Genomic DNA, 27,400 nt, shown 5'->3' with positions numbered 1-27,400 from the left:
ATAATTCTCTTCTTTTTGGTGTTTGTGTATCTGACTGGAAAACACCGTATGCTTTTCCTTTTTTTTTTTTTTTTTTATTTATATGTTTTCCTTTTGGTAAGACTGGAAATCAATAACCTTAAATACTAACATGATTAGAAAATTATGTGTTTGTTAATAATAATTTCAGTAGTTATTGACGAAACAATGAGCAAAAACTTCGAAAATTTGATTTAATTTTTATTTATAAAATATCCTAAGAAGTAACTAATTTTGAAGCTTGGTAGTAGCCCAATTGATACAGAAATGAACCATAGAATACCATGTGCAAATTTTACTGTCCACCACTTTGGAGAAAATTTTACGATCACAAATACCTGTATGTCTTCATGATACTGATATAATTTTTTTAAGAAAGGGTGATGGTGGTATTCAAAAAAATGATTTTAAAAATAATTGCTTATTAATATAAATAAATTAAACATCTCACCCCTAGGGAAAAAAAGATAGCTAAATTTCTCACAATTTTTCCGAGAAAAAATCCAGTAGAAAATTTTTTGATTTCGGGTAATTTGGTTAAATTCTATTCTTCATGTATCTCTTATATGATTGGTTTTAGATTTTATTTCAAATTGTATTATTATCTGGCACAACGCTTCTATCATTTATCATGTTGTAGAAATGAAAGGAAGAGAAATGCTCTAAAACAATTTTTGTTTTCCTTTTTTGCGTTTTCATTACGTTTAAGGTGTTAACCCATATGCACTGGCATTTTAATGCATTAATGAAGTAATTCAGTTTCATAAAAAATTGCTCCTAAATGCTTATCATTTTAGAAATTCCAAATGCATTCATATTCAATCATATTATTCTGCCATTGAAAAAACATGCATTCGATATATAATTCTTCGGTTAACCTAAGGTGCAATTGTATCGAACTCGCGCTTTCCTGTGATTTCTCTTCACCCAAAAGGACAAAACATGTTTTTTTTTTTATCACTCCGTTGCTAAGAACTCTCGAAGCACTCTTCCGCTGAGAGTTCTTTTCGAGTGCTATCGCTTTTGTGCCTCATAACCTTATTCAGAACTAGGTGGGGCCGAAATCTCACTAAATAGAGATGAGAAGAAGATTTGACACGAAATTGGATCTTTATCGCGCCCTCTTGTGACAAATTTAGTGCTCTTTTTTTGTTATTTAGGAAATCCTCAGACGCGTCACTCCAAGTTTGTTCCGTTTGTCTGTGTCTTCAAGTTGTTTTTCTCTCCTCCACAATTGATAAAATCGCTTATCTTTTGATTCTTGTAGTTCTATTTATTTGCTCGTAAATTCTGTCTTGTTGTGTAAGCTCCGATAAAAAGTCAGTGAAAAGACTAACTTACAATTAAAAATGTTTTTCTCTTTAATTGATTATAATAAATTAAATTTTCTTCACAAATCTAGAGAATTCTGAATTCTCTTTAATATTTTTTGTGTGACGTGTTATTCTTCAAAATCAGACTGTCTTAAAAAATCGTTAAAATTTTAATTTTCTGAAAATTTATTGAAAGGAACATTTGTATAAAGATTTTTTTTTCATTTTCTTAATAAAGAATTTCTTTTGGAAAGCTCATTATTCTGCAACTAAGCCAATTTTTTTCAGCTTATGCTGAACGTAAAATTTTGGTACTAAATTGTAGAATTGAATCAAAGGGTTGCAAGTAACTTTTTTTTTTTTTTGAAATTCGGACATTTTAACTCAGAAGTTCCCAACCACTATATGCATACCTGTGGGAGAGACGAAGCAAATAAATTACTAATACGTAAAAGTAAGGTTGGTAATGACAGAAAACGTAAAATAGAAGAGATCGAAACGAAAAAAGTAGTAAATTGGTGAATTTTGCTTCTCTACGTTCGAATGAAAAATGAGAGTTATACAGATCTGATATCTAACTGAGTAACATTGAGAGATTTAACTTAATTGGGAGATTGTTTTAAGCATTTAATTGAAATACATTATCTAAAGTTATTTTCTCAATTATTTTAGGCTAATCCAAGTCGTTTGATGTTTATGCTAACTTAAGCTTTTAACTTTATTAATAAAAACTTCTTAACTCAAAGAGATGATGACAGTTGAGAGTTAGAATTGAGAAAGGATTCAAGTTGAAACAAAGGTTGTAACTACTCTTCTAGTCTTAGATACAAAGCATGTTTCTTTCAATAAATAATATTTTGCCTGGATTGATATCTAGATGACCGGCAACTAGATACTAGAATCCGGGCAAATCGTATTTCAACTCCAACAAATTTATAATATATATATATATATATATATATATATATATATATATATATATATATAAAAACTAAATGCCAGTTTCCTGTAAAATCTCTTTATTTCGGTACAATTAAAAGCGCTTTTCCAATTCAAATTAAGAATTTTCTGACAAAAAAAATATATATATTCATAGCCAAAAATGGGAAGTATGGAAAAAAAGTAATCTAGGTTGTATAAGTATTTATTTTTAAAATAATCATTTATTACTTCAATTCAGTATACAGAGATCATTTTCGTTGACAGGCAGTAATTGGAAAAAGAATTCTCCTTATGAACCTTTTATATTGTTTGCGTATTTTAAGAATTTGTTAAGAAAGGATCCTAAGACAATCAAGCGTTATTATTGAAAATTTCGTGCTTTTTACTATCTTTTATAGGAAGTATATAAAAAGAAAATATTATAATCGTCAAAAAATAAATAAACTTGTGATTTTGACGTATCTCCACGTTTCAGACTTTCTGACTCCGAAAAACACATTTTTGGAATTACGTCTATCTTTCTTTGAACACGATAACAACGCTTTAAGCTAGAATGTATGAAATTTGATCAGCGGTCTTTACACAATATTTGAAGATTTCTATCAATTTTGAACGAAATCCATTCACAGAGTTTTATCTGCCAGTCTGTCTGAGTTCAAGTGAATACGAGAACTATGAAAGTAAAGATCTGGCTAGATAAAATCTAGTAAACATATTTAGCGTCTAAATTGTAAAATCGGTTAAATCTGCCAAATGTCTGGTCGTCTGTTGATCTGCTCTTTCGCATGAATGTAAACGTGGCAACGTGAGATAAATAATATTTAATACACAGTTTGGCATTTAAAGTATAGATCCTTATCTCATTGTGAGCGAAGTTTATCAAAAGATTTATCATCTGTCGGTATGTGCAATTATTTATTAGCATTTAAACGCGCAAAATAAATTTTTTACGTGACATCGTTGCAAAACTTATTGTTCTCTATCAGATTTTGTTCTCTATCAGATTAATCACCAAAAAGGTATCAAAATTATTCATGGTTTTTTTTACTATTCTAAGAAGTATTAAATGCTCATGGGTGGAACTCTGAAAATAAAGATCTGAGCACTGGTGACACCCCCAATCTCCACAGTTTTTTTCGGGGAAAGCGAAGGATGATGTCTCTATTAGCGAATATGCGGGAAAGTTACATGAGACTACCTGAAAAGCTGAGTAGAATGGTATTGGGTTATTTATGATTTTGAAAGAAGAATAGAATGTTGAAGGGTTTTTTTTTTCCTGTATCTCGTAAGTCTTTCTATATTATTAAACTAATTATGGATTATGCACATTTTTATTTAAAATAAGAATAACTTCTGAAATTTTGAAAGCAAAAAGTAGTATCAATGCTTTTAGAAGTATTTATTCACTTATTTTCTGGAACTTTTCATCATTTCGTTTTTTTGTATTAAATAATGATAAACATACTGACTCCTTTAAATATGACATTCATTCACAATCATTAACTTGTGAAAGAAGATGCGAAGATGTCAGAAGTATCCGATGGAGGAAGAGAAAAAACAAAATTCTTCCTCGAACATTTTGTCATCATCTTTCAACTTGGAGATCCTACGGGAGAAGAGATTCCTTCGCCTTTTTCGCTGTTCTGAAGTGTGATGTATTGCAGACGCACTTAGCTATTGACGTAGATGTATGGCTGACAAGGACTCGCTATTTTCTGATTTGTACGGAAACCGGTATCTCTCTAACCGCATCTCTAGACCGCAACTTCCCTGATTTATGCTGGGGATATGATCAGTCTTTATTTCGGGAAAGATAACTTTCTCTCTTGTAATGCCTTCGAGACAGATGATGAGTCTTTTTTTCTTCTCTCTTTCTCTGAATATGGAATGAAAATAAATAAGGAACATTTTTTTTTTCTTTTAGCGAAGCAAATTAATTTCTTTGTTTATTTGTTATTCTGAAAACGTGATAAGATAATATACGTCACTTTTAATGCAGTGGACGCCTCTTGAAGTGATCACTTTGGATCCAAGCCAAAGTGATTAGTACTTTCGAATGATCAATACATCCTAAATGCTTTAAAATTAATACAATTCTCTAAATGTACATGGCCACGGTGGCCTGATGGTAAGATTTCGGCTTCGTAACCATAAGGTTTCAGTTTCGGGGCCCCATTCCATCGAAGAACCGTCGTGTAAGCGGTTCTGCTAAATCCTTCGGTGCCAAACGTCCTCCTGCTGGTATGGTTTGGGAATTTGGAGAGGGAAGTGCCAGCTCCTGTGTCGTCCTTGTTATCCAACCGCAGTACCAAACTACGAAATCCGTCCCAAAATGGTCCAAATGTCGGTTTAAAACGGTACGTTAATATAATTAAATTTCTAAATATACAAGGCCAGCAAAAAAATAGAGTACACAGCATTGCTTGTATTATTCATCCATTTTAACTAGAAATAAAATAAAATGATACAATGTACAGAGTTGGAAAATATTAATACAGTACTCTCCCGAATATCCGATTTCCGTACTATCCGGCCTATTTTCTTTTATCGTAATTAAATGAAGGAGGCAAGGCGTCTTTTGAGTACCTATTAAAGACTTTTTCAAAATTTTAAAACTGTAAGTTATGACTCTTTCCATATCTATTTAATCATTTATCAGTGAAAAATAAAATCAGTTTGAGCCAATTTTCTTAAGAACTAGGCGTACGATTTACGTTAATGTTTAGTTTATGTTTCCGGCATTTAAGTTGGACATTACAGAATTTATGTTAAAATGTGAACAATTTATATCCTCTAATTTACTTTTTCTCTAATAAATTCTTGAAACGTGCAGTGCAATATATAAGCATTTATAAACTAGCAATGCCAGAGCCGAATTGAACTCGACACGTTACCGTCAACTGCTTCTACGATTCCCCTGATAGCGGCTGTGTTCACATTGAGATACATGGAGGGCTTAGTACTCAATACGCAGTGAGACAATATGTATTATAATAGGTATAAAAAATCTGTCGTCTTGTATTGGTGGGCAAAGAAATGAATTCTTAGAACACCTGCCTATCCGGCTTTTTTGTTATCCGGCCTGCCCTTCCGCCACAGTAGGCCAGATACTCCGGAGTGTTCTGCACATATTCATTTTTTAAACCTTATTTGGGAGATATGAAGGTTATCGAGTTAATCAGATTATTGAGTTAATTGGACAAACCTTTTAGTTAAACAATGTTCAGCAAAAGGTTTGGCTCAGTATTGGAGTGATCTTCTTTAAAATCGACAGGCTTGCCTAGGTTTCTCTTTTTGCTTCTCTTCATTATCATTTTCTTCGCTCTGCATGCCAACATCTTTTCGAATCATTCTTGCATGTCAAATTGTTCTTTATATATATATATATATATATATATATATATATATATATATATATATATATATATATATATATATATATATATATATATATATATATATATATAGAGAGAGAGAGAGAGAGAGAGAGAGAGAGAGAGAGAGAGAGAGAGAGATAGATAGAGAGATAGATACACACACACACATATAGAGACGTGTAACTCTGGCTTGAAAACAGGCCTCTACTAACCTTATTATAAAGTAAGAATAGGGAAAAAAGGCCCAAACAGATGATCACTAGCCTTATATAACATTGGATTTCTGGCCAGGCGCCAATTCAATACACGTGTGACCTTTGACACCTTTTGTAGGGTAAAAGTATCACTTTCATTTAATACGTAGTACTGATGCCGCATTATTTTTACAAAGGGATTAATTAAACCGAAAGTGGAATTGGATCACGAAATAAGAGAATATTTTAGAATGAAGTTACTATGGGCTAAATTAAGATAAAATCTTGGAAATTAATTAAATTGAAATTAGAATTAAAATATCATTACATATATATACTAAAAAATATTTTTATCTTCATTACTTTTAAACGTTGAAGTGGAGGATGGCCATTTACTCTACGAGTTGAGCGACTAGATACCTGTTATTACGTATTTATAATATCTATTACATAAATTAAGAAGATTTAAGGGAAATTTATATATTTTTTTAAAGAAGAGTTTTTTACCTTTTTAAAGAAGATTTTTTTTAGTACTTTTAATATTTTAAAATTATATAAGAAAAAAAAATATAACTAGAAAAAAGGATAAAATTAATTTTTTTTAACTTTATTATGAATACTAAATTGATATCAACTGTACAAGCAGAACGCCCTATGTTCTTTGCAACTTCAAAGAAAATAGGAAAATAAAAAGTTCCATAGACATCATATACGGCATACACAAAACAAATTTCCGAAGAATTGCTTTTCTAGTGGATTATCTTTCCGTAAATTTGTTTCTTGCGTGACAATGATCAATGTTGGAGCTGGAGAGAAACTTATTGGAAGGGGGGGGCTTAAACATGGAAAAAGAGTATCAATGAATGTTAGATTCATCCCAGATTACAACAGACAAAATGATCTAAACGCTTTCGCATTTTAACGTCCATGCTTGATATATGTTAGTAATATGCTTTATCTAATGCATTTCTTTATCTATCAGATTAATTGAATGTGCTTCTGTTGCAGGCGATGAACCGGTAACGTTGAAATCAAAAGCCCGCCACCACTTGGGAGACAATGGATCCCTCATTATTAGCGACGTGAAGCCAGAAGACGCCGGAAGATACGAGTGTCACGCAACCAACGAGATTGGGAATGGTCTCAAGAAAGAAATATCGCTCAGCGTCCATGGTAAGACGAAATAAACAAATTGAAAAGGAAAGTTCGATACGGATGGAGCGTTACTGAATTGAAAGATTCATTAAATTGGATTATGTTTGAATGAATATTTATTTATTTCTCAAAGAATTTTGATTTATTTCTAAAAATGTGTCGATTTACTTTTGAAATGAATTTTAGTTTCTTTCTGAAGGAATGTAGATTTATTTCTGAAGGGGATTTATTTTTGAAAGTTATTGATTTATTTAGAAAAGAATGTCGATTCATATCTGAAAGAATATTGATTTATTTCTAAAAGGATATTTATTTATTTCTGAAAGAATATTAATTCATTTCTAAAAGAATGTCAATGTATTTCAAATACTGTTGATTTATTTCCGAAAGAATATTGATTTATTTCTAAGAGAGTGTAGGATTGTCTAATTATTTCGGAAAGAATGTTGATTTGTTTCTGAAAGAATATTGATTTATTTCTGAAAGAATATTTATGTATTTCTAAAAGAGTGTAGGCTTATCGAATTATTTCGAAAAGAATGTTAATTTGTTTTTAAAAGAATATTAATTTAATTCTGAAAGAACATTGATTTGTTTTTTAATGAATATCGATTTAATTCTGAAAGAAAGTTGATTTATTTCTGAAAGAATATTGATTAGATTTCCTGGTTTGAGAACCAAACAATAATAATAAAACAATGCTAACAATAATAATACTTTTAGATTTATCTTCCGTGATAACTTGAAAATTTTAGATATTTGTGTACTCTTATAAAAACCGAATAAATAGTCATCCTAATGTTGAAAAATTTTAGTTAATAATTATACATTAGAAAACGAAATAAATTTATGTTCCTTTATTTGCTTCTTATCTTGCGTAATACTTGACTTTAAAATAGAATATTCTTTTAAAATTAATGCTAATTTTAACCTTCTATTTGAAATTATTATTTTAAATTGAAACATTTTTTTACTGTGATTGATGAAGTATTTAAATAATGAATTGTTGAAATGAAGCAGTGGGAATTCGAAAATTTTATTAGTGAGATTATTAAGTCCTCGAAGTAAAATAAATCTGTTTAACCCGTTTGTGTGTGCATATAATATCATGGAATACGTTTTGGGAATTTTTTCATCCTTTTTTATTATTTTTAGAATTAATTATTTTTTGGGGTAAAAAACAACAACTGTGTTTTCGTGATATAATGTTAATGTTATAGTGCAATTAAAAAATAGCAAAGAAAAAAAGCATTCTGCAGAATTTTTAGTCTTACAGCCGGATGGAGAGACTTCCTCTGAATGGATTATGCTCAAAATATGATAGAAATCTAGAAATTTGGTAGTGAGATTTTAAACCAAATTTCATCCGTCCAGCTGAAAGTGGTTTTAAGTTATCATTGTGACAGACAGACAGAATAAAATGTGTTTTTCGAACTCAAAAAGATCTAAAATGTTGAGATTTTTCAAAATTTTGAGTTCAAATTTCTTGACGATTAGATTACATTCTCTGTACTTCGTATACGAGAAAATAAAAAGGGAATAAGCTGAAAACAATTACAGAAATTATATTCTTTATTCTTGTGTTGTTGCTGGGCGACAATCCTCTAGCGGCTCACCAGTCTTTTCATTGGAATTCTGCGCCCTGTCTCGGCCATTATGCAATCGACAAGTGTTCAAAGATTAACGCAGTCATTATGCAAATGCGTAACATCAGAAGGCCATTACGACATACGAGTAACTATGCTTTGAAACAGCCTGAATGCTGCTGTTTCGGTCTATGAGAATTAAAGGATGAAAAAAAGAAAAGAGGCCTCGAGCATTTATGAAGCATAAATGGATTTCGTGACGGTTGCTGGTGTGAAATTTTACCTGAATGTACAGACAGTACGAACGATCATCAAAGCACTTAAATCATGCAACTCCCAGTTGTTTTGATCGTCAAGGTCAGGCACATTGTGGTTTTGGAATGCGTTCGGAATGTAAGTTGCCTAAAATGAAAGTGAACCAACTCGCGTGTGAAAGGAATTCTCAAAGCACGAATTCAAAACAAAAAATGCCAAGCAAGGCACTGAAATGTCGGGGGATCTACATGCCTAACATATGAGAAAAGAATAACGGATGTCTTGATAAATATAGAATAGTTTTAGCACATTTTTTACGTACTTTTATTTATGTTTTATGTTTGTAAAGATGGAATTTTGCGATCGATTTTTCTCTCTCTTTATTCTTGTGCTATTTTTGTAATTCCCCAATTAGTATAAAAAAATCAATAATATATAAGATGATATTGAGCTTTATTCAAAATAGCGAACAATAATTTGTGTTAATAAGGTTATGCGTTGCTGTAAGAAATATAATATTTTCAGGTTTACGACTATCTGTCGCTTACCTTGTTCTTCCAGAATATTAGATCACAAATTATGTCCTTAAGTTTTGCTTTAATTTTTGCATCTTTTAGTTATTGCATTTCAATTTAGTAATGCGCAGATATTTGCATCAAAACATTTTACATTAAAATCTTTCATTTCAAAAATGGGTATAGAAAAAAGTAATTCTTTCTCGCAAAAATATCAGCTCCAGTAAATTCATATTTCTCAATCTCATCGTACTCCATTTATGGAATTTTAAATAGCTGTGTGTTCTATGTTACTAGTTTATGATTTCTATATATCCAAAAATAGTATCATGAAAAATTTTATGTTATATTAAACTATCGTTCCAATGTTTTTTTTTGTTAGAATATGTAAAAGAAAAGAAACACTAACTACAATAATTGCAAAATTTAAATAAAACTAAATGTCTGTAATTATAAAGCAGAGCAAATATCACATTATGAAAAGTAATAAAAAAAATAAACAAAATAATTTCATTTAGTGAGATTGACCTGTAAAATATATTTTAATTACTTAACATTAAACTTTAGGTTATTTGGAGCTAATAAATCCAAAAAAGCAACTTTGTTACTTATAGTTTTAACAATGTAAAGAAGTAATGTGATAAAATATTTGACTTTGAAAACAATGAAAAGTATTGCTGCAAATTATAAAAGAAAAGAAAAATGTTAGTATTAAAGGCATAAATTGTAAGATAATTCTTTGTCTTTTGAAATGACGCAAAAATCGTTCTTGAGATATAATATTTCGACTGGTGATATGCATAAAACCTTGTTTAGTTTTCTATAAATTAAATTTTGATTAAATTTTTGACTTTGAAAACTGACAGACATTTCCCCCTCGTTTCAAAGATCATATATACCAAATTTTTCAGATTAATAAGAATAATGCAAAAACACTCTACTTTATAAATATATTCGGGTGGACCATTTTTCTTACCAAGCTTCGATGGTCTCCACCCCCTAAAAAATACTTTCTTAGAGAACCAAATGATTTTATTACCAAAATCTGTATACTGTTCGATATCATCACAGTGTGGATTCAGTAAATTGTGAAATCGGTTGATCAGGCTTCCTATACCCACCAATTTCTAAACTAACTCACATCACTGGCATCAATTTTTTTCGAAGAGAGTATAGGATACCTGATTTCGAATAATAATAATAATAATAATTATGCATAACTTTTGGTAATAAATTCAACATGTTTTTTTAATGCCTCATCGGAGCTAGAGGAAAAAACCGTCCGTCTTGGATTTTAAAGCTAAATGTATCATGGACTATCGAAAAATCATTTTAGAGTTATAAATTTGATATAACAACAAAGAGTCGATATAGTTTGAGTCAGTTAAATTTGAATTCATATAAGCACCTATTAATGAATTTGAGAAAAAAAAATGATTACAATATTTTATTTGAATGAATTATAAATTAAAAACTAAAAAGTAAAAATAATTGAATTAAAGAAAACTACGCACATTGTACATAGTTTGCACATTGTATATACAAACTACGCATTTTTTCGTACATTGATCAATAAGTAGTGGTTTTAAAAATTTATCCTATATAATTTATTTCAATTCATTATGAATCGAAGGATTTTTTTCTGAAAATTTTAAAATACGCGCACAAATAGGTTAGAATAGTCGCTTTTAGGTTCTCAATGATTTTTATGAAAAATGTTTTCTATAAATCTTCCTAAATAACACAGCTAAAATAATCTTTCTAGCAATCATAATTTACACTTTAAGGATTAAAATGTGTAATAAATCCTTTGTATATTTTCCTTTCAAAATTATATATAGTTCTTAATTTTTTTCTCTCTTCAAAAAATTAAAAACAGACACGCATAGAAATAGTCGTGACAGTCGAATTTTATAAAACGACTGACTTGTTAAAAATTCATTTCCGAAAGTTAAATAATTAACTCTTTCAGATTATTTTAATTTTGTTTAAAACTCAGACATAGTCTAATATTTGATTATATGTTACCTGATTAAAACTAGACGACCATAGTATAAAGTATTTTGCAAAGCGATGAATTTTTAATACCTCAATGATTAAATGAAAATATTTCATCGGAGTCTGAATAATTACTTTAAGAGTATGTCAATATTTACTAGATGAAAATTATTGCAAAATTTGATTCCAAGAAAATCTTTCATTTCTCTCGAATAACTTTAATAACTATTTATAAAGTTATGTTTAAAAAAACTCCCTTATGATTTCCTTTATCAAGTACTAATAAAATGTTGTTTCGCTTAATAATATTAGAATCCCATTTCGAAACAATACAAAAATTGTTTTATGAAGAATATTGCAATTTTGAACTGTGTTCACATGATGAGGATTATGTCTATTTAGGCATTCTTTCTTCAAACTTTCACACTATGTGAGCAGGTAGATATTTGACTTCGACAAAATTAACCGCACACCAAGGCAGCATTATGCGCAGATATTTGGAGAAAATGGGTCTCAAATACACATCTTTCCGGTCTTCGAAATTGGGATCCGCTAATTTGATTAAAGAATTTATTGAATCTACAAAAATATAATCTCAATAATTGAGAAACTGTAATGCTTTCAAGCTAGCGACGCATTAGAGCCTGGGGAAGAAATCAAGACCAAATTTTATTATTATTATTATTTGTAAATTAAAGAGAAATCTTGCTTTCACCACTGCTTTAATTTGAAATTTTGAAACAGTTTTTGTCTGAGATTTTTATGTCCAACTATAATTTATTGAAAAATATGCTGTGAATGTTTTGTTTCTTAATTTTGGTTATTTTTTTACCATTTGTGTTATTACGTTCAAAAAATTCCGAGACTTATTCTATGATAGAAGAAATAATATAAACAATATTTGTTTACATGATGTTTCTTCCGAAATAACTATAATACGCAATTATGCATTTCTGTCGTTGTTCATACAAAGATGTAAATGCTGATTACAAACTTTTACCTGCTACTTTCCTAATGCTTTTGTCGATGCACTTATTCAGAATTTGAGAATGGTTGCCCTTTCAGCAAATTTGTCATCGGAGAAAAAAAAATCATATGGATCAAGTTCAGGGAAATAATTTGGTTATGGCAGTGTCTGAATGTGGTATATTAATCGTTAATTTGATATCAAGAGTATCTTGCGAATCGATGCATCATCACGATGAAGCACCCATGGTGTAGCTTTTTTTTAAATGCCTATAGTCACAAACTACGGCTATATGTGAACTGAATGAAACTTGTTCTGAGTGGTAAATTGCATGATATATTTTATTTGTTCTGTGGGAAATGGCATAATTCATTCACATTTGAAAAATATTTTTAAAATTCCGGCACTGTTTGAAGATAAGTTACTTGCTGAGAATGTTTTCGTTTTGATGGCTTTGATAATTTTATTTTGATTAGTAATTCCATATGATATTTAAATTCGTCATTCTCGAAAAATCGATGCATAGTAATCTAAAATTCTCAACATTTTCTTCTCAAAGCATTGGATGATTGCATTGTAATTAACTGCATTGATGTTTGTTAAATGTTTCTAGAGAAATGCAAGAATTTTAAAGCATTCAGTATATATTAAAAAAATAGCTCAAGAGATTTTATTTGCCATTCTTTCTGTGCTTCTAAGTTTTCTGTTTGCTTCTATATTTCTCGCTTGCTTCTGAACTTCTTGCTTGAACTTAGAGCGTCTTGTTTCAAATTTACCTCTGTATGTATCAATTAAAAACCATATTATTTAAATTTTACTTTTAAAATAACATCAACCTTTAAATATTTTTTTAACTAACTTAGTAACATTTTCGATAAATAAAATGCAAGAACTAAACTTAGTATATCCACAATTGCATAACGGAACTAAATGTAACAGCAAAAAGTTGCCGAAATTTTTTTTATCACTTTTAATCTAACACCTTTGCGCGACAAAATAGAACGTAACAACTTCCATTCCAACTACCTAAAAACAAAAGAAAGCAAAATCCGAGGATAAAATAACCAAAGAAATAAAAAAAAGAGAGAGTGTGATACAATTTGATTTTCTTTTCTCGAACGAAAGGCTGTAGGACTTGGTGTGTGTGGGGGAGGGGGTGCCCCATTTTCTATATATAGGCTGCAAAGCCTGTCGTATTTCACCCTTCTCTGCCGGGCGGTTATTGATTGCCGTGGCTCCTCCTGGAAAAGCCCCATCAAATGGGGAGCCCCAGCTTCGGGTCTCAATGGCTCCCTGCCACATGAAAGAATGATGCCTCTCTCAATGAGAAAGGGAGAACACGCGCTGGAACATCCACGATGCAACAATTCCTCTTTATGATCGAAAAGTAATGAAAGAAAAACTCGCTGGAAAGACAGACAGACTCACTTTCCCAGAAAGTGAATGGAAAAATCCAATATTTGTTTCTTCGTTGCCGAGGTAGTTTGGAAAGAGAAGTTTCACAAGTAGACAACGAGGTCGAATCGTTTAATGCCATTATTGGTTAAATTGGTTTGCTTTCTCTTAATTGGGTATGCCTTTGAATATTTGTGAACGGTATAGAGAAATTAATGTTTCTTCAGAAAAAAAATTCATTTTTTAAGAATTGAAATCAGAATTTTAAACGGGAAAATGAAAATTTAAAATTATAAAGCGAGCCCAAAAAATTCTGAAGTTCAAAAATCCAATTTCGTGAAGGTGAATTTCGTTCGTGCAGAAAACATTTCCAGTTTCCTAAAGTAAACAGACATATTGCTAACTAATTAATTTGTTATTGTTTTAAGCTACAAAAAAATCTGATTCCCTGCCGAGAAATCAAAATTGGGAATTTATGTAGAAATATAGTGAAATATAAATAAAATATCATTGTACTTGGTACTTTATATCTAAATTATTTGAAATATGTATTTGATTACACATATTTGTCCGTGTCATTATTAATTTGAGTTATATAAATAATTTATATCTTATTATTATTCCCAGGGTTTTGAAATCGTATTTTGAATGAGTTGCAGTTTTGCTTGTATTATAATTTTGAATCAGTGATTGAGTGCCTAAACCATTTTCTAATGCTTTCCATTTTTAACAAATGTTTGGCGCAGAATGACCAGATCTGGTCCTTGCGCCATAAAAAACCAATTAACCAATTAACTAATGCTTTCCTAGATGCAGAAACTTCATACAAGGATTGCTATAATTCCTTCATTGTTTAACAAACTTTTTTAACAAAATTTTTGCCTACCATCTAGTTCTGGTTCTTGATTTACAGCCTTTATTATGATCGGCATAAATTATCTACTACATTCTTAAGTGCAAAATATCCATTCCTATTTGGATATTCCATCCATATTCGTCATGAAATTTTTATCATATTTCAGCACAAGAGACTGAATTTAGTCTTTGCTTTACTACAACAATATTTGCCCCCCCCCCCTTTTTTTTTTTTGAAAATGTGAAGTTAGCGAAAAGTGCATTAACATATGTGTGCTTTATTTATTCTTGTTTTCCCCTTTCAATTTTCTTTTTTTTATTTTTACAAACCAAAAGAAGCCTTAAAACGCAATATAACAAATTAACTCCTATGAGTTGTCAGGGATTTTTTTTTTTTCATTACATTTCCACACATCCGCCTTTTCTTATATTAACATATTATTACATCTTTTTCTTTAAGATTTTATATAATTTCTTCTTTAAGTAAAAGAGCTGTTTCGAACTTTATCTAAATGGCTCTTTATCTTCTAATGAAACTCAATATTTCACAAAAGGAATTTGAATATTATGAAAAATTTAATTTCTAGAAAATTAACAGTCAAAATGTGTCGTTCTCCAAATTTTGTAGCTAAAATCTCAACGCAACAAATGAACTTTGCTACTTTGTTTACTTTTTGATAGTTAAGTCTCTTCGCAGTACCTGCATAAGCTGAACATGTATTTTCTCTTGCAAACCATTCTTATTTTTTTTAATTAAACATTCTTGACTTTTAAGTTTCTGCTCCATATCTGAATCCGCAGATATTATATTTTCTCTTGTAATTCATCCTTTGTGCAAAATTAAATCATTTTTATAAATCATTTCGATTTCTGTTTGTTATTTTATATGTTAACTTTTGATTTAAACTTTCTGTAAGGCAAGTTAGTTTGTATCTCATTTTTCCATAAATGACTGGTAGGCTAATATCTATGATTAAAGTTATGAGAAAAGAAATTTGTATTCTAAATCTCTGGTATTGAAAAGAAATCCATTATAAAATCTAATTCAACTATTGCACAATAACAATACCATGTTATTGCAATAGTTATGTTTTATTCTTCTACTTTCTTTATTCTTCTGTGTGAATATTCATCTTATTTAAGGAGCTCTGTTGCAGCATTCCATGCTTATTTTCTTCATAAATATATATATTCATTTAAAAAGGAATGGAATGCTGCAATATTATTATGCTTTGTAAATTTTTAATAACAATATTTTTTTCATATTCCTAGTGCTTTTTGCTTTTGTAAATGCAGTAAAACATATTAAAAAAAACTATAAAAACGAAAAAATAAAATATTTTCATTAATATAAAATTTTGAGCTGGAAGCTTGCATATATCTGACACTTGATAATAATCTTATGATTTTTTTTCCGTTACTCGAATATTTGACTTTTTAAAATAATATAAACCTTAATAACACCTAGTATGATTTTTATAATGCTATTGCTTCTATTTCCTTTTTCAAAAAGCCTTATCCAATAAGAAATGCCATATTATATGTTCATAGATTTCATTTCAACTGCAGTTTCTAGGTCGATGTTTATGGATTTGTTTTTAAAATACTTGGCCATTTCTTATTTTTCCACCAGTCAGTTATAAGACCGAGGAATATTATCGTTAATATAAAGCGTTCGATGTTTGGATATATCCAACTCAAAGAACCCTTATAAATGCTTTTCGTTGTATGAATGTTTGACATTTTTTAAATAATATATAATAATTAAATAATATAAACTTATCACGGTTAGTAATCTCTCGTAAGATTTAATGGTGCTTCCATTAATAAATGAAAAAAAAACTTTCATTAATAATGGAACTAAAATTAATTAATAATGGCTGCTTCCATGTTCTATTTCAAAACTTCCATCCGATATGTAATACCATATTCCACGTTTTCTGACTTTAATCAAGAGCTTTTGGCCGATGGTTGTTGAATTCGTTTTCAAATTACACATCCCTTCAATATTTTGCCACCTTTCCTTTCAAAAATATACATACACAAGAATAAATTATTCAGCTATTTATTCTTGGTAATATTTGTTGGCTATTAAAAATTCTTGATTATAAAATTATTGAAAATCGTTTTTTATTGACAGATTACAAGAAGATAGAAATCTAAAAATATCTTTTTAAAACTAGTTGACAACGTCATTAGGAAGTCCTTTCCCTATTTGCTAATCCATGTAAGATAACATTTGAGGGTTCTTTCGGTCGCTTTAGATACTTGTCTTATTATGGATATAATATATATATTTGAGATAAATCTTTCTATTGCACATGCGATGATACTATCAGACGAAAGTGCAAAATTATCTACAAGGGGGTAGTGGAATCCTTGTGGCTTAGTGATAGGTCATCGATTTAGTGGTATCACATCTGCACCGCCCGTAAGGAAAAGTTTAAGTTATGCTCTGCTCCAGTGATGTCTGCCATGCTTTTCCCCATATGGAAAACCGCTACCAAAAGAAGTCCCGTACTCCATTCTCGTAGCCTTAAAGCTCCACTGTAACAACCGAGGCTTAGCGGGGCGGATCGATATTTGTACACACGCTTCCACCTTTCCCCGAACGCGAGTGGAACCGCCCCACACTTCGAGACATCTGGGCCTTCCGTGACGTCACTTTACAATCGATGACGTTTTCTGAAGGGGAAGGGGGTCGAGATTATCTGGGTCCGGGAATTTTCTTTTGTCGATATCGACGGGGCAACTCATTACGCGTGCACTGAAACATTGTTTGGTTGAGGCAGATGCAATGTTGCATTGCGCCGCCCCGGCCTGTCTTCTTGTACTTGGGCCTGCAGTTTAAACTGCTCTTTTTTGTAAAAATGGGCTAATTCAGTTTCACACTTGATGACATTTTGTGGGTTTAGGTCACAGGAAAGCAGTGTTGATATTTCTCTTATTTTATTTATTTATTTATTTTTTAGTTTAAATTCCTAAATGTGACAACAACAACAACAAAACAAACTCAGTTGGGATTGTCCATGAAAAGCAATATTAATGAACAAAAGTCAATTATATAGCATTTTAAAATTTCTTTATAAAATATTTATTCTCGTCTTTTGTTAAATTCAAAATAACTATTTTTTTTTTCTTTCATTTTGTAACTATTTCATACAGACGCAGAGAAATTATTGAGAATATTGTTATATAGAATGCAAAAATTGTCTTTTCAAATTCTTTTGCTTCCTGTACGTAAAATACAATACGTCTGAATCCTTACCAATAAATTTTCTACTCTTTTTGGAGACTTCTTTTTTCATAAAAATTGCTGAGTTTTCACGGGAGATGATATTTTGATATCAACTGACTGCATGAAGAACTTCGGAACATGATTAAAAAAAAAAACGCTTTAAATACAATGAATAGATTTGAAGTATTCTACAAATTTTTTTTTCTGTAATAAAACTTCTAAATAAATTTGGTTAATCGAACTCTCACCCCCTCCTGTTTCTTCTGATTTCAACCATTGCTTTAAATATTGATAATTTTTCAATGTAATTGTTACATTAAAATAAAAGTTTTCACAAAAAAAAAAATTAAATATGTTTAGCAAAGCAAACACTTTGATATTTTTTATAAATTCTAAAAATTAATGAAATGGTATTTGCTTTTTCGCCAATTTTATTTCTGGTTAAGTAAAGCTCTGAAGTTTATACACGTGAGTGAGACACATTTTTTTATTATTTAAATCTTCTCAAAATGTCAATTTTCTGTTATTTTCAATGCAAGCATTCCAATGATTGTAAGTTTGAAAGGAATAAAAACACACTCGCTGTATTAAAATCTTGTTGAAATAACAGATTTTTAAAAGGTAAACTATTGTGATTTTTTTATATTTTTTATATAAGATAAGATTTGATTAGATTATTTTTATATAAGACTAAGTGCAATAATAGAAGACGATTGGTAGCTGCGTTTTCCATTTTCAGACGCATCTTTAATCGAGTATCTTAAACATTACCTTTGGTATAGGAAATCAAGACGAATCCTAACTTCTGCATGCAATAAATTTAATAATTAATTCTGATTTTTTGTATTAGAATATAGACTAAGTGTAGTTAGAACAGAAGACGATTGGTAACTGCGCATTTTCAAACTCAGCATCAATTGGGTATCTTAAACATTATCATTGGTGTAGAAAGTCAAGCCGACTATAAACTTCTGCATGTAATAAATTTGATATATACCGATTTTATTTATCTATATGTAACGTACATATTTTTTATTTATTTTTTTTTTGCTACGTAACGCGTATTCTTTTAAAATTATAGAGTATTTTTACAGCATATTTCTACTGTTTACATATTATTATGTTAATATTTATCGATTAAATTAAATATATTCTTTTCGAAGGTGAATAACAAAGAAAGATATTTGAAGTTTTATATATTTTCTATGTATATACATTGTATAAGCATTTATGAAATCAGTGGCTATGTAGTTCGAACATCTAATAAAATTCTTTTAAAAATGTGTTACTGTTACTCATATAAATATATTATCACTGTTACATTTTGCACTGACAGTTGAGGATATTTGTCCACTAGTATTCATACGCCAATATCCACCGATGAATTTGCCTGTTGAAACGTTATTATACAACGTTTCTTCTTTTGTTTACATATTTATTGCAAATAATTTGATTGATTAACTCTTGTTATTAGTGTTTGAATAAAGTAATAATAATAAATAAAGTTTGTAATTTATGTTTTTGTGAAAAATTCAGCTCATTCAGTGGTAAATATAGCATTATTTTCAATTACATTGCATGCATAATTTATTTTATTTCATTTGTAAATTTATTTTGACTGTCAGCGTGATTATTTCTGTGGTACTCTTAACTGAATGTGTGAATGTATCGAAAACATGAAGGTTTCATATTTTCATTTCAGAAAGTAAAATTGAGTGAACGCTGTAAAGTTTAAAAAAAATCTTCACATGCGTTTTCATGTGTCAAAATAGCTTTTCCTTATATATTACCAATATGATTTTTATTACCAATTATATTACCAGTGTGAACATTTGAACATAATCAATCGAGGTTTTGTTGTGGTTTTATTTATAGATTTTGATTCTCCTACTTTACCAATAAGAAATGCATTTAAGATTGATATTTTAATATTCCACATTTTATTTATCAGAGTTAGTTCTTTATACTAACATTTTTTATGTTGTATTTTTTTGTTCATAGTCTGCTATTGTTGTCTGTTTATTCATTAAAATATTTTTATTATAAAAATTTGGATATATTTTTACGGAAATTTTAGGCTTAGATATAGTATAATTTATGTCATAACACACACAGAAATTTTAAGAGAATAAAAAAGTTTTCTAGAACTCTAATTATTTTTTATATTCAATTATTTATTTTCAAGGTTGTGTATTTTTATCTTGCTATGATAATAAAAAATAAATATTTTATATAAAAAATATTTGCATCAAATTAATCCTAAAATTTTTATATTTTACTTCTGACTAATATATAAAATTAGAATTTATTAAAATTTATTCTGAAATAACAATCGAATTTTTGACGTGTTCCAAGCATTATTTCTTTCTCATTATTATTATTGATTTTACAACTTTACGAAAACATTTTTGTGCATTTCTTGTAGAAAAGGTAGAGTCAGTGAAAAAACTGATTTTTTTCATATGAAAAACAGGTTTTTCTAAAATAAGAAATGTCATTGGTAAATGAATAAAATTATTTCTCTTCTATTTCAAAATTTAAAAAAAAATAATAATAACTGTGCCTCACCGTTAAATCCTCCCCTTCTGAAAATAGTAAAAGTTGAATTAAAAAATATATAATTTGATAGTGCTAATAACCAAGAAGTCGAAGTCATTTTTATCGCACACATTAAATTACTTCTGCCTTCATAGTTATCTCACAGCTCTATTAAGCTAAAAATGAATCCTCATCATCATAAATAGTTTTGATAATTTGTGAATATTAATTTTATTTTTTATTAGTCCGTAGCTATGTTTAAATTATAAAAAAATGTATCCAAATGAAAATAAAGCATATGATATAAAACGATGCGATATTTATTTCTTTATTAATTTCAATATTTTTTAGCTTAGGAACATTCTCTTATTAATTAATAAAATAATAACATAATGTTATTCTTTGTCAACCAATAATTTATATTTAACGTGATAAAACGTCTCAAGTCATTTGAAAAACTCTTAAAATAAAACAAAATGGTATTTTTTCTTCTATTTTAAGTATGATAATAATATAATAATATTATATTATCTATAATAAAATAACATAATAATAATTAGTAATATTTAATTTATTAATTTAGGTAATGTATTATCTAAATTAATTTTCCTGTTTCCGTTTCTGTATGTTGCTTTATATTACGAGTTTTATTTCATATTACTTTATTTTTAAATAACATTTTAATCTTTATTATCGTTTACAGTTCCAGCTCGATTCGAGAATAAATTCCAAGTTGAAACTGTGCGTTGGGGAGAAACGGCCATTTTGCACTGTGAAGCATTTGGCGACAAACCTATCACTTTAACATGGACCAAAAGCCAAATGCCAATATCCGAAAAGGAAAGCACGAGGTAAAGACATTATATTTGCGATATCAGCTTTGTTTTGTTCAAGATACACGAAGTGAAACGAAAAAATGTACAAAGTTAATGAGGTTGTTTAAAATTGTATATAATTAATTTTTCATTTTGATGTTTGCAATTGGCAAAAATAAATTTTACTTTTCTAATATGAAACTCTTTTTCAATCGAGACATTTTCAAAAATATTTCTGCTATACAAATAAAAGTATTGTTTTGAATAAACACACACACACACACACACACACAATATATATATATATATATATATATATTGAGCGCTATATATATATATATATATTGAGCGCTATATATATATATATATATTGAGCGCTATATATATATATATATATAGCGCTCAATAAAAATCTTTACCGCTTAAAATTTTGAAATGAAATTTATCTTGCCTGTTATAATTCTCTGAAATATCTAAAACCGTTCTTGCAATTAGAATAAGTAATATATCAAATTTAATTCCTTAATTTTTCAAGTGATTTCTTATTTATATGAAAAAATGTATTTCATTTGCAGAAGAAGAATATTTTCACTGTATTTATGGGAAAATGTTGGATATATTCCCTTGTATTACTTTCATATGCAGGACATCTCTAACTGGAAATCCTATTAGTTAATTATATTCTTTTTCATCGCATCCCTTCTGAAGAATTTGAAACAAAATGTATTTCATATAATGCTCAAAGAAAAATAATAATATAGAACTGTGCGCAATTTACGTCTGCACCATCGCAAAAATTTTCTACCAAAGATGAAAACGGTCGAACATTTTTTTTGTAAATAATTTAACGAAAAAATCAACGAAGAATGATTTTCTTGACAAGCTTATTAGATGTGAATATGGAAAATATAATATTGTAACATCTGCTTTATTGAAGAAGTTATTTTATCAGTGTTATTCTTTTCTAGGTATGAAGTGTACGACAGTACTTCTGAGCTGGGAACAACGTCAGAACTTCATGTTCAAGTGACTGACCGTGAGGACAATGGATTGTATGTTTGCATCGCGAAGAACGCTTTTGGAAAAGACGAGCGGACCGTCAAACTAGTTGTACTCGGTAAGTAATCCAGTTGTAACTGATACTGAAATAAGAAAAAAAAAATCGAAGGCTTTTTTCGTATATTCCATAATAAAGGTATTACTCCTCTCCCCCAACTTAAAAATTGTGCACTAAATACTCTGAATGTTCAGATTTTATTTCGTTGATCTCATATATGACCATCTTATGTTTCATAATTATTAAAGAAAAATCAGTATAGATTTTGGACGCCTTTTTTTTCAAACAATTGATACGAAAATTTGACACTGAACAATAAATTTAGTAAAAGGTTTCATGCAAAATTTTATATTTTTAAAAATTTTCATTTTTAAGTTACCGAATTTACATGCGAATAGAATTACATTGGGTTCAAAATTTCATACAGATCTCTATTTTAGATAATTAAACTGTGTATGTAATTTTGTACATTCTAACTATTTGGTTTTTAGATACTCTTTCACTTGAACATGAACAAACAAAATTCGATACAGATCGGTTCTTAAAATGATAAAACCGTTTGCCTAATTTTACCCATCTTGCTTCATGTTTTTTAGTTTTCGTGTTAACTTTTCGGGTAAACAAACTTCCTGTGTACGAATTTCGTTCAAACTTTGTTAGAAATCTACAAATTTGGTGGTAAAATCATATACCAAATTTCATCCATCTTATTGAAGGCGTTTTTGAGTTATGCTGATTAGCAGTTAGGTATAATTTCAGTATTTTTTGGATTCGGTGAGATCTGAAACGGGGAGATTGAATTTTTTCAACACTTCCTCTTTATATATTTCGAATACGACAGAATAAAAAATTATTTAGAAATGCTTTACTTATCAAAAATATTAGTTTACCCCCAATAAAAAATTGCATTTTAATGTTTCTTTAAGTTTACTTGTTGTTAAATATGCTCAGATACATGTTCCCTATGGCAAATGAAAATCTTGAGCTCTTTGGCATAGAAAAATTTATGTGCCCTTTATGTACTTACATATTAATATTAACAAACTGTTGTTTTTTTTAATTAAAGAAACATTTTAAGTATGCAAAAAGAAAAAGAATATATGAATATCCACTTTGAAATAATAATTCATAAACATCCTTACTAAAAATGAGGTTAAATAACATTGCAATCTAATATTTATTTTGATATTAAGAAGATCGATAAGTATATAAAAATTTCATTTAATTGATTAGTGTCTAATTGTTATCCTATCTTAAACGATCGCCTAGGATTGCTTAATAATAATACCTCCTTAAATAGATATAAAACAATAAAATAAATAGAAAACAATAAAATAAAATATAATGCGTCATTGGTTCCCTCATTATGATTTCTAAATGTAAACTGCGTTTTTTTATAAGTCTTTTGTTAGAAAAAGAAAGAGAAAGATCCTAATTAAATTCAACTATATGAGAATAAATAATATCTGGAAGAATATTTTGAAATTTATTTCAATTATTTTATATTTTATCGTTAGTACTATTATTTCGTGTTTCTGCTAAAAAAATAGAAGATATTATTATTTTTTGAAGAAAAACAAATTTATTCTGTGTCGATATTTAGAAAAAAAAATTATCTTATTGATATAAATTTGAACAATGTATATTTACTTATCTGTAGCTCCCCATTCTTTTCAATGAATAAATGAAAAACTAAAATAAAAATCCGAATTTTTTTCGAAAATTAATTGTATTCCTTTTAATTAATTAAAACTTCTTATCCTTATTTCAAAATGATTGCTTAAAGCGATAAAGGTGTTACAATAACTCTGTGAAAGAAAGAAAAAAGAAACAATGAAAACTATAAAACATAAAGGCTTTCGCTATTGCCTTGCTGGATTAAATTTCCTACCGTCCTTCGTGACAGATATATCCTTTTATGACCCCATTCCTTTCCGAGGATTTAACTATCGAATAATTATTTTTTGTCGCCTTTCTCCATCTGGAGAAAAATAAAAATTTCTCTTACTTTTTCTCCCCACGAAATGGACTAAAAGATGGAGCTCTCCACATTTCTTAGCGTCCATCGCTGCCAGCGCCGTCTATCGTTCGTTCATGGAAGGTCTGCCTGCGTATAACAGCTTCATTAATAAAGAGCTGTTATATCTATATATAAGTTTTTGCTCTTAGGTGAGATTGCACTTACTGATGATAAGCCATTATCACCGCTCTCTCTCTTAGATGGATTATCGAAGGGATAACTATAAGTTTTTGATTTTTTTCTTCTTCCCTCCATTCCAGTGAGATCATATCATTACAATTTTTTGTCGTTTTTAGTTCGATTTCATGGCACAGAGCTCTTTAATAAAAAGAATTTTCATGCCAATACGAAAAATAGTTTAGTTTAGCTAATCGATAAAGTATCGAGAGACGGCAATTTCATTGGCAAGAAACTTTTTATAAAAATAAAAAACAGTGAAAGATGGTGATTGGTAGTTCGAGTTAAAATGTCTTGTTTTTCACTACACGATATTTTGTAACAACATTCTTTATTCTTATTTTAATCATTTTTTTCATTAAAAAAGCAAAAAATATTTTATTAGGTGAAGTATTATTTTTCTGCATTATATATTTACCATAATAAGACAGATTCTTGGGATATATATTTAATTTGCTATAATAAAGAATATATTTTTATTGTTGTTATTATTATAATCTAGGACATTGAATTATAAAAGTGAAATTACATTACTCTTATAATTTCAATTAACTTTACTCATTTTAATCTAACATAGAATTCTCTCTGAAATAAATTCGAACTTTAGTTTGTAAAATCACCATTTTGTAATTTTACAGTAATTTTGATAAACTATATTTATTTTTCTTTGGTACACATTATATGTGTGTGCATCATATTTTGAATTTGCATCGCGCGTTATAATATGCAAACAGCAAAATTTTGCTGTTACGAATTCATACATTAATCAAGGTCTTCTTTTTATTACAGAATAAATAAAATTTTAAAATAATAATAAATTTTTTCAAACAAAGCATGAAACAATCTCTTCTGAAATGAACGTTATCGATTGGTGTTAATATTCAACATTTTCAGCAATATTTCTATCTATGAGACTTTCTACGAGATCTCGACTACTTGTAAATTGTTTTAAAAAAATTATTGAATTAATTTTTTTAAAAATAATTTTATGTCGATACTTTAATTATTATTGGGGATCAATGTTGAGTTAGTTGAAAAGTCATATTAGTCGTTTTGAAACATGACAAGGGATATTTGTAAACGGCCCCTATAATTTAGAACCCTTATCAAGACAAGGATGGCACTTCATAGTATATTTTTCAAATTTTCTACAGCATCATCAGGAATACTTTTAATTTTTTCTCGAAGTCAGATTAATGTGTTCCATACACATATAACCGAAATCTTGGATGAAATTTGGTTCCGAATTACACCCTAAAGTCTTGAAGTCGAGACTTTAGCACTTAGTTATGATGAGTGAGGGAAGGATAAAATGACAATCCACTGGAAATTGCAAGAGAGACATAAATCTTGCCTTCAAATATTTAAAAAAGAGTGGAAATGCTCCTATGTTACCTCATCTGATTCCCCGTTTTCAGAATGTGAAATTTCACTTTGATCAAAAGCTTCAAATCGAGTATCAAAAAATATTAATTTCTAGGAATGCTTTCTTAAAATAGATATCATCAGAATAGTTAAGTGATAATAGTGCCTTTTCTTACCAGTCAAAGCTATTGCTTTAACTTGAGTCTTAAATTTTTTTTCAGAGGTTCCTGGTCCCCCAAGCGATGTTCGCGTGGAGCAGACTTGGAGTCAAAGTGCCACTGTTCGGTGGAACGTTCCTTACGGTGGGAACAGTCCCATCACTTTCTTCGTCGTTCAGTACTGGAGGGACGCAGGTGAGTAGTTCCTTCTCTCTCTTTTTCTCTCATGTAACACGTCTTACTCTTGAACAATCGTCTGAAATCCGCATCCCGCAGGTGCTCCCCACCGGCTCGAGGAGGAAAAGGTGTCGGCCTCTCAGACGTTCACCATGCTCAAGGACCTTCAGCCGGGCACGTCCTATGTGGTTCGGGTGTTGGCAGAAAACGAGGTGGGACGAGGAAACCCCTCCGAGTCCCAGCAGTTCCTCACAAAAGAAGCGGGTAAGAAGCAGGATATTTATGTTCCGGTGAGGTTAAACAACCTGTTAAAATTATGGGTAAAAAGTGGAAGCCTCTTTTGGTGGGTGCTTCCTTTAATAGTAATCTGCATAAAAATATTTTTGTAAAAAAGAAATGTATAATGATATAGATTCTTATCGACAAGGGGCAAATCATATTTATATAGTGGTTATCATTATATAGGAAGTCAAATGTGTATATGTACATTGTCATTATGTGCATATAAGTGTAGTGCATGTTGTGAAAAAAGATCTAAAATATATTTTATTTTACGTTCTGTAAGCAAAAATACAACTTAAAATTATGTTTTATTTTGAAATTAACTTTTTTTTGCATAGTTGAGGATGATCCATATCGAGGAAAAAGTGCACTGTACAAATCTCTAGATAAAAGTGTGCACGTAGGGATTGCAATACCGGACCAAAATTTCAATACCGGTATTCGGTATTTTTTAGATCTTAATACCGGGATACCGGTTTCAATACCGGTATTAGAAATTTTAGAAAAAGAAAGAAAACAAGGTGTTTCTTTGTTTTATTTGCCAGTTTTATAAGAGAGTGTAATTTCATAAAAAATAACATGGAACTTATAAATTATAACAGTATATAAAAAATCACAAAAAAGTAAAGGAACAACTTATTTATTTAAATCACAAAAAAAGTGTAAATATCAGTATTCAGTCTGTGATACTATTACAAATTTTTGAAATGTGATCTTAAAAAACATAATGCATCAGTTGTACTGTCATTAAAGATGAAAAGTAATTTTGTGTAAAAATTACCGGCTGTCGAAACCACTCTTTCGGCATCTACGTCTACGTTCTTCAGATAGTGATTTGTGCTGTTTTTTCATGATTGCAACATGAAATTTATTGTTGCATTAGCTGTTAATAAATTAAAATCTCTCCCACATAATGCCTCTATAGTCAGTTTTATTGGAAGTAGAGCTGATATAGTTCTGGATATTAAGACGAATTCACTGTCTGAAAAAATTAATTTGCAAG

The 27,400-nt window shown here is 29.3% G+C and overlaps 1 protein-coding gene across 3 annotated transcripts in view; it reads left to right on the top strand.

The window, feature by feature from the left end:
• The window catches only part of LOC129968437 (cell adhesion molecule DSCAM-like), a 101,006-nt gene that overhangs the window by 53,145 nt on the left and 20,461 nt on the right, over nucleotides 1-27,400 (top strand). For 2 of the 3 annotated variants that reach the window (XM_056082295.1, XM_056082294.1), the window contains exons 6-9: nucleotides 21,050-21,197; nucleotides 22,130-22,278; nucleotides 26,002-26,133; nucleotides 26,215-26,379. In XM_056082295.1, coding sequence (XP_055938270.1) covers nucleotides 21,050-21,197; nucleotides 22,130-22,278; nucleotides 26,002-26,133; nucleotides 26,215-26,379 — 594 coding nt within the window. Of the gene's footprint in view, nucleotides 1-6,852; nucleotides 7,018-21,049; nucleotides 21,198-22,129; nucleotides 22,279-26,001; nucleotides 26,134-26,214; nucleotides 26,380-27,400 lie in introns of all 3 variants that reach the window. The other variant, XM_056082296.1, reaches the window with a different exon arrangement.

The sequence above is a fragment of the Argiope bruennichi genome, chromosome 5 (assembly GCF_947563725.1).
Source record: "Argiope bruennichi chromosome 5, qqArgBrue1.1, whole genome shotgun sequence".
In the NCBI taxonomy this organism is placed as follows: domain Eukaryota; kingdom Metazoa; phylum Arthropoda; class Arachnida; order Araneae; family Araneidae; genus Argiope; species Argiope bruennichi.
The sequence above is the reverse complement of the archived record's forward strand: the minus strand, read 5'-3'. Positions and strand labels throughout refer to the sequence as shown.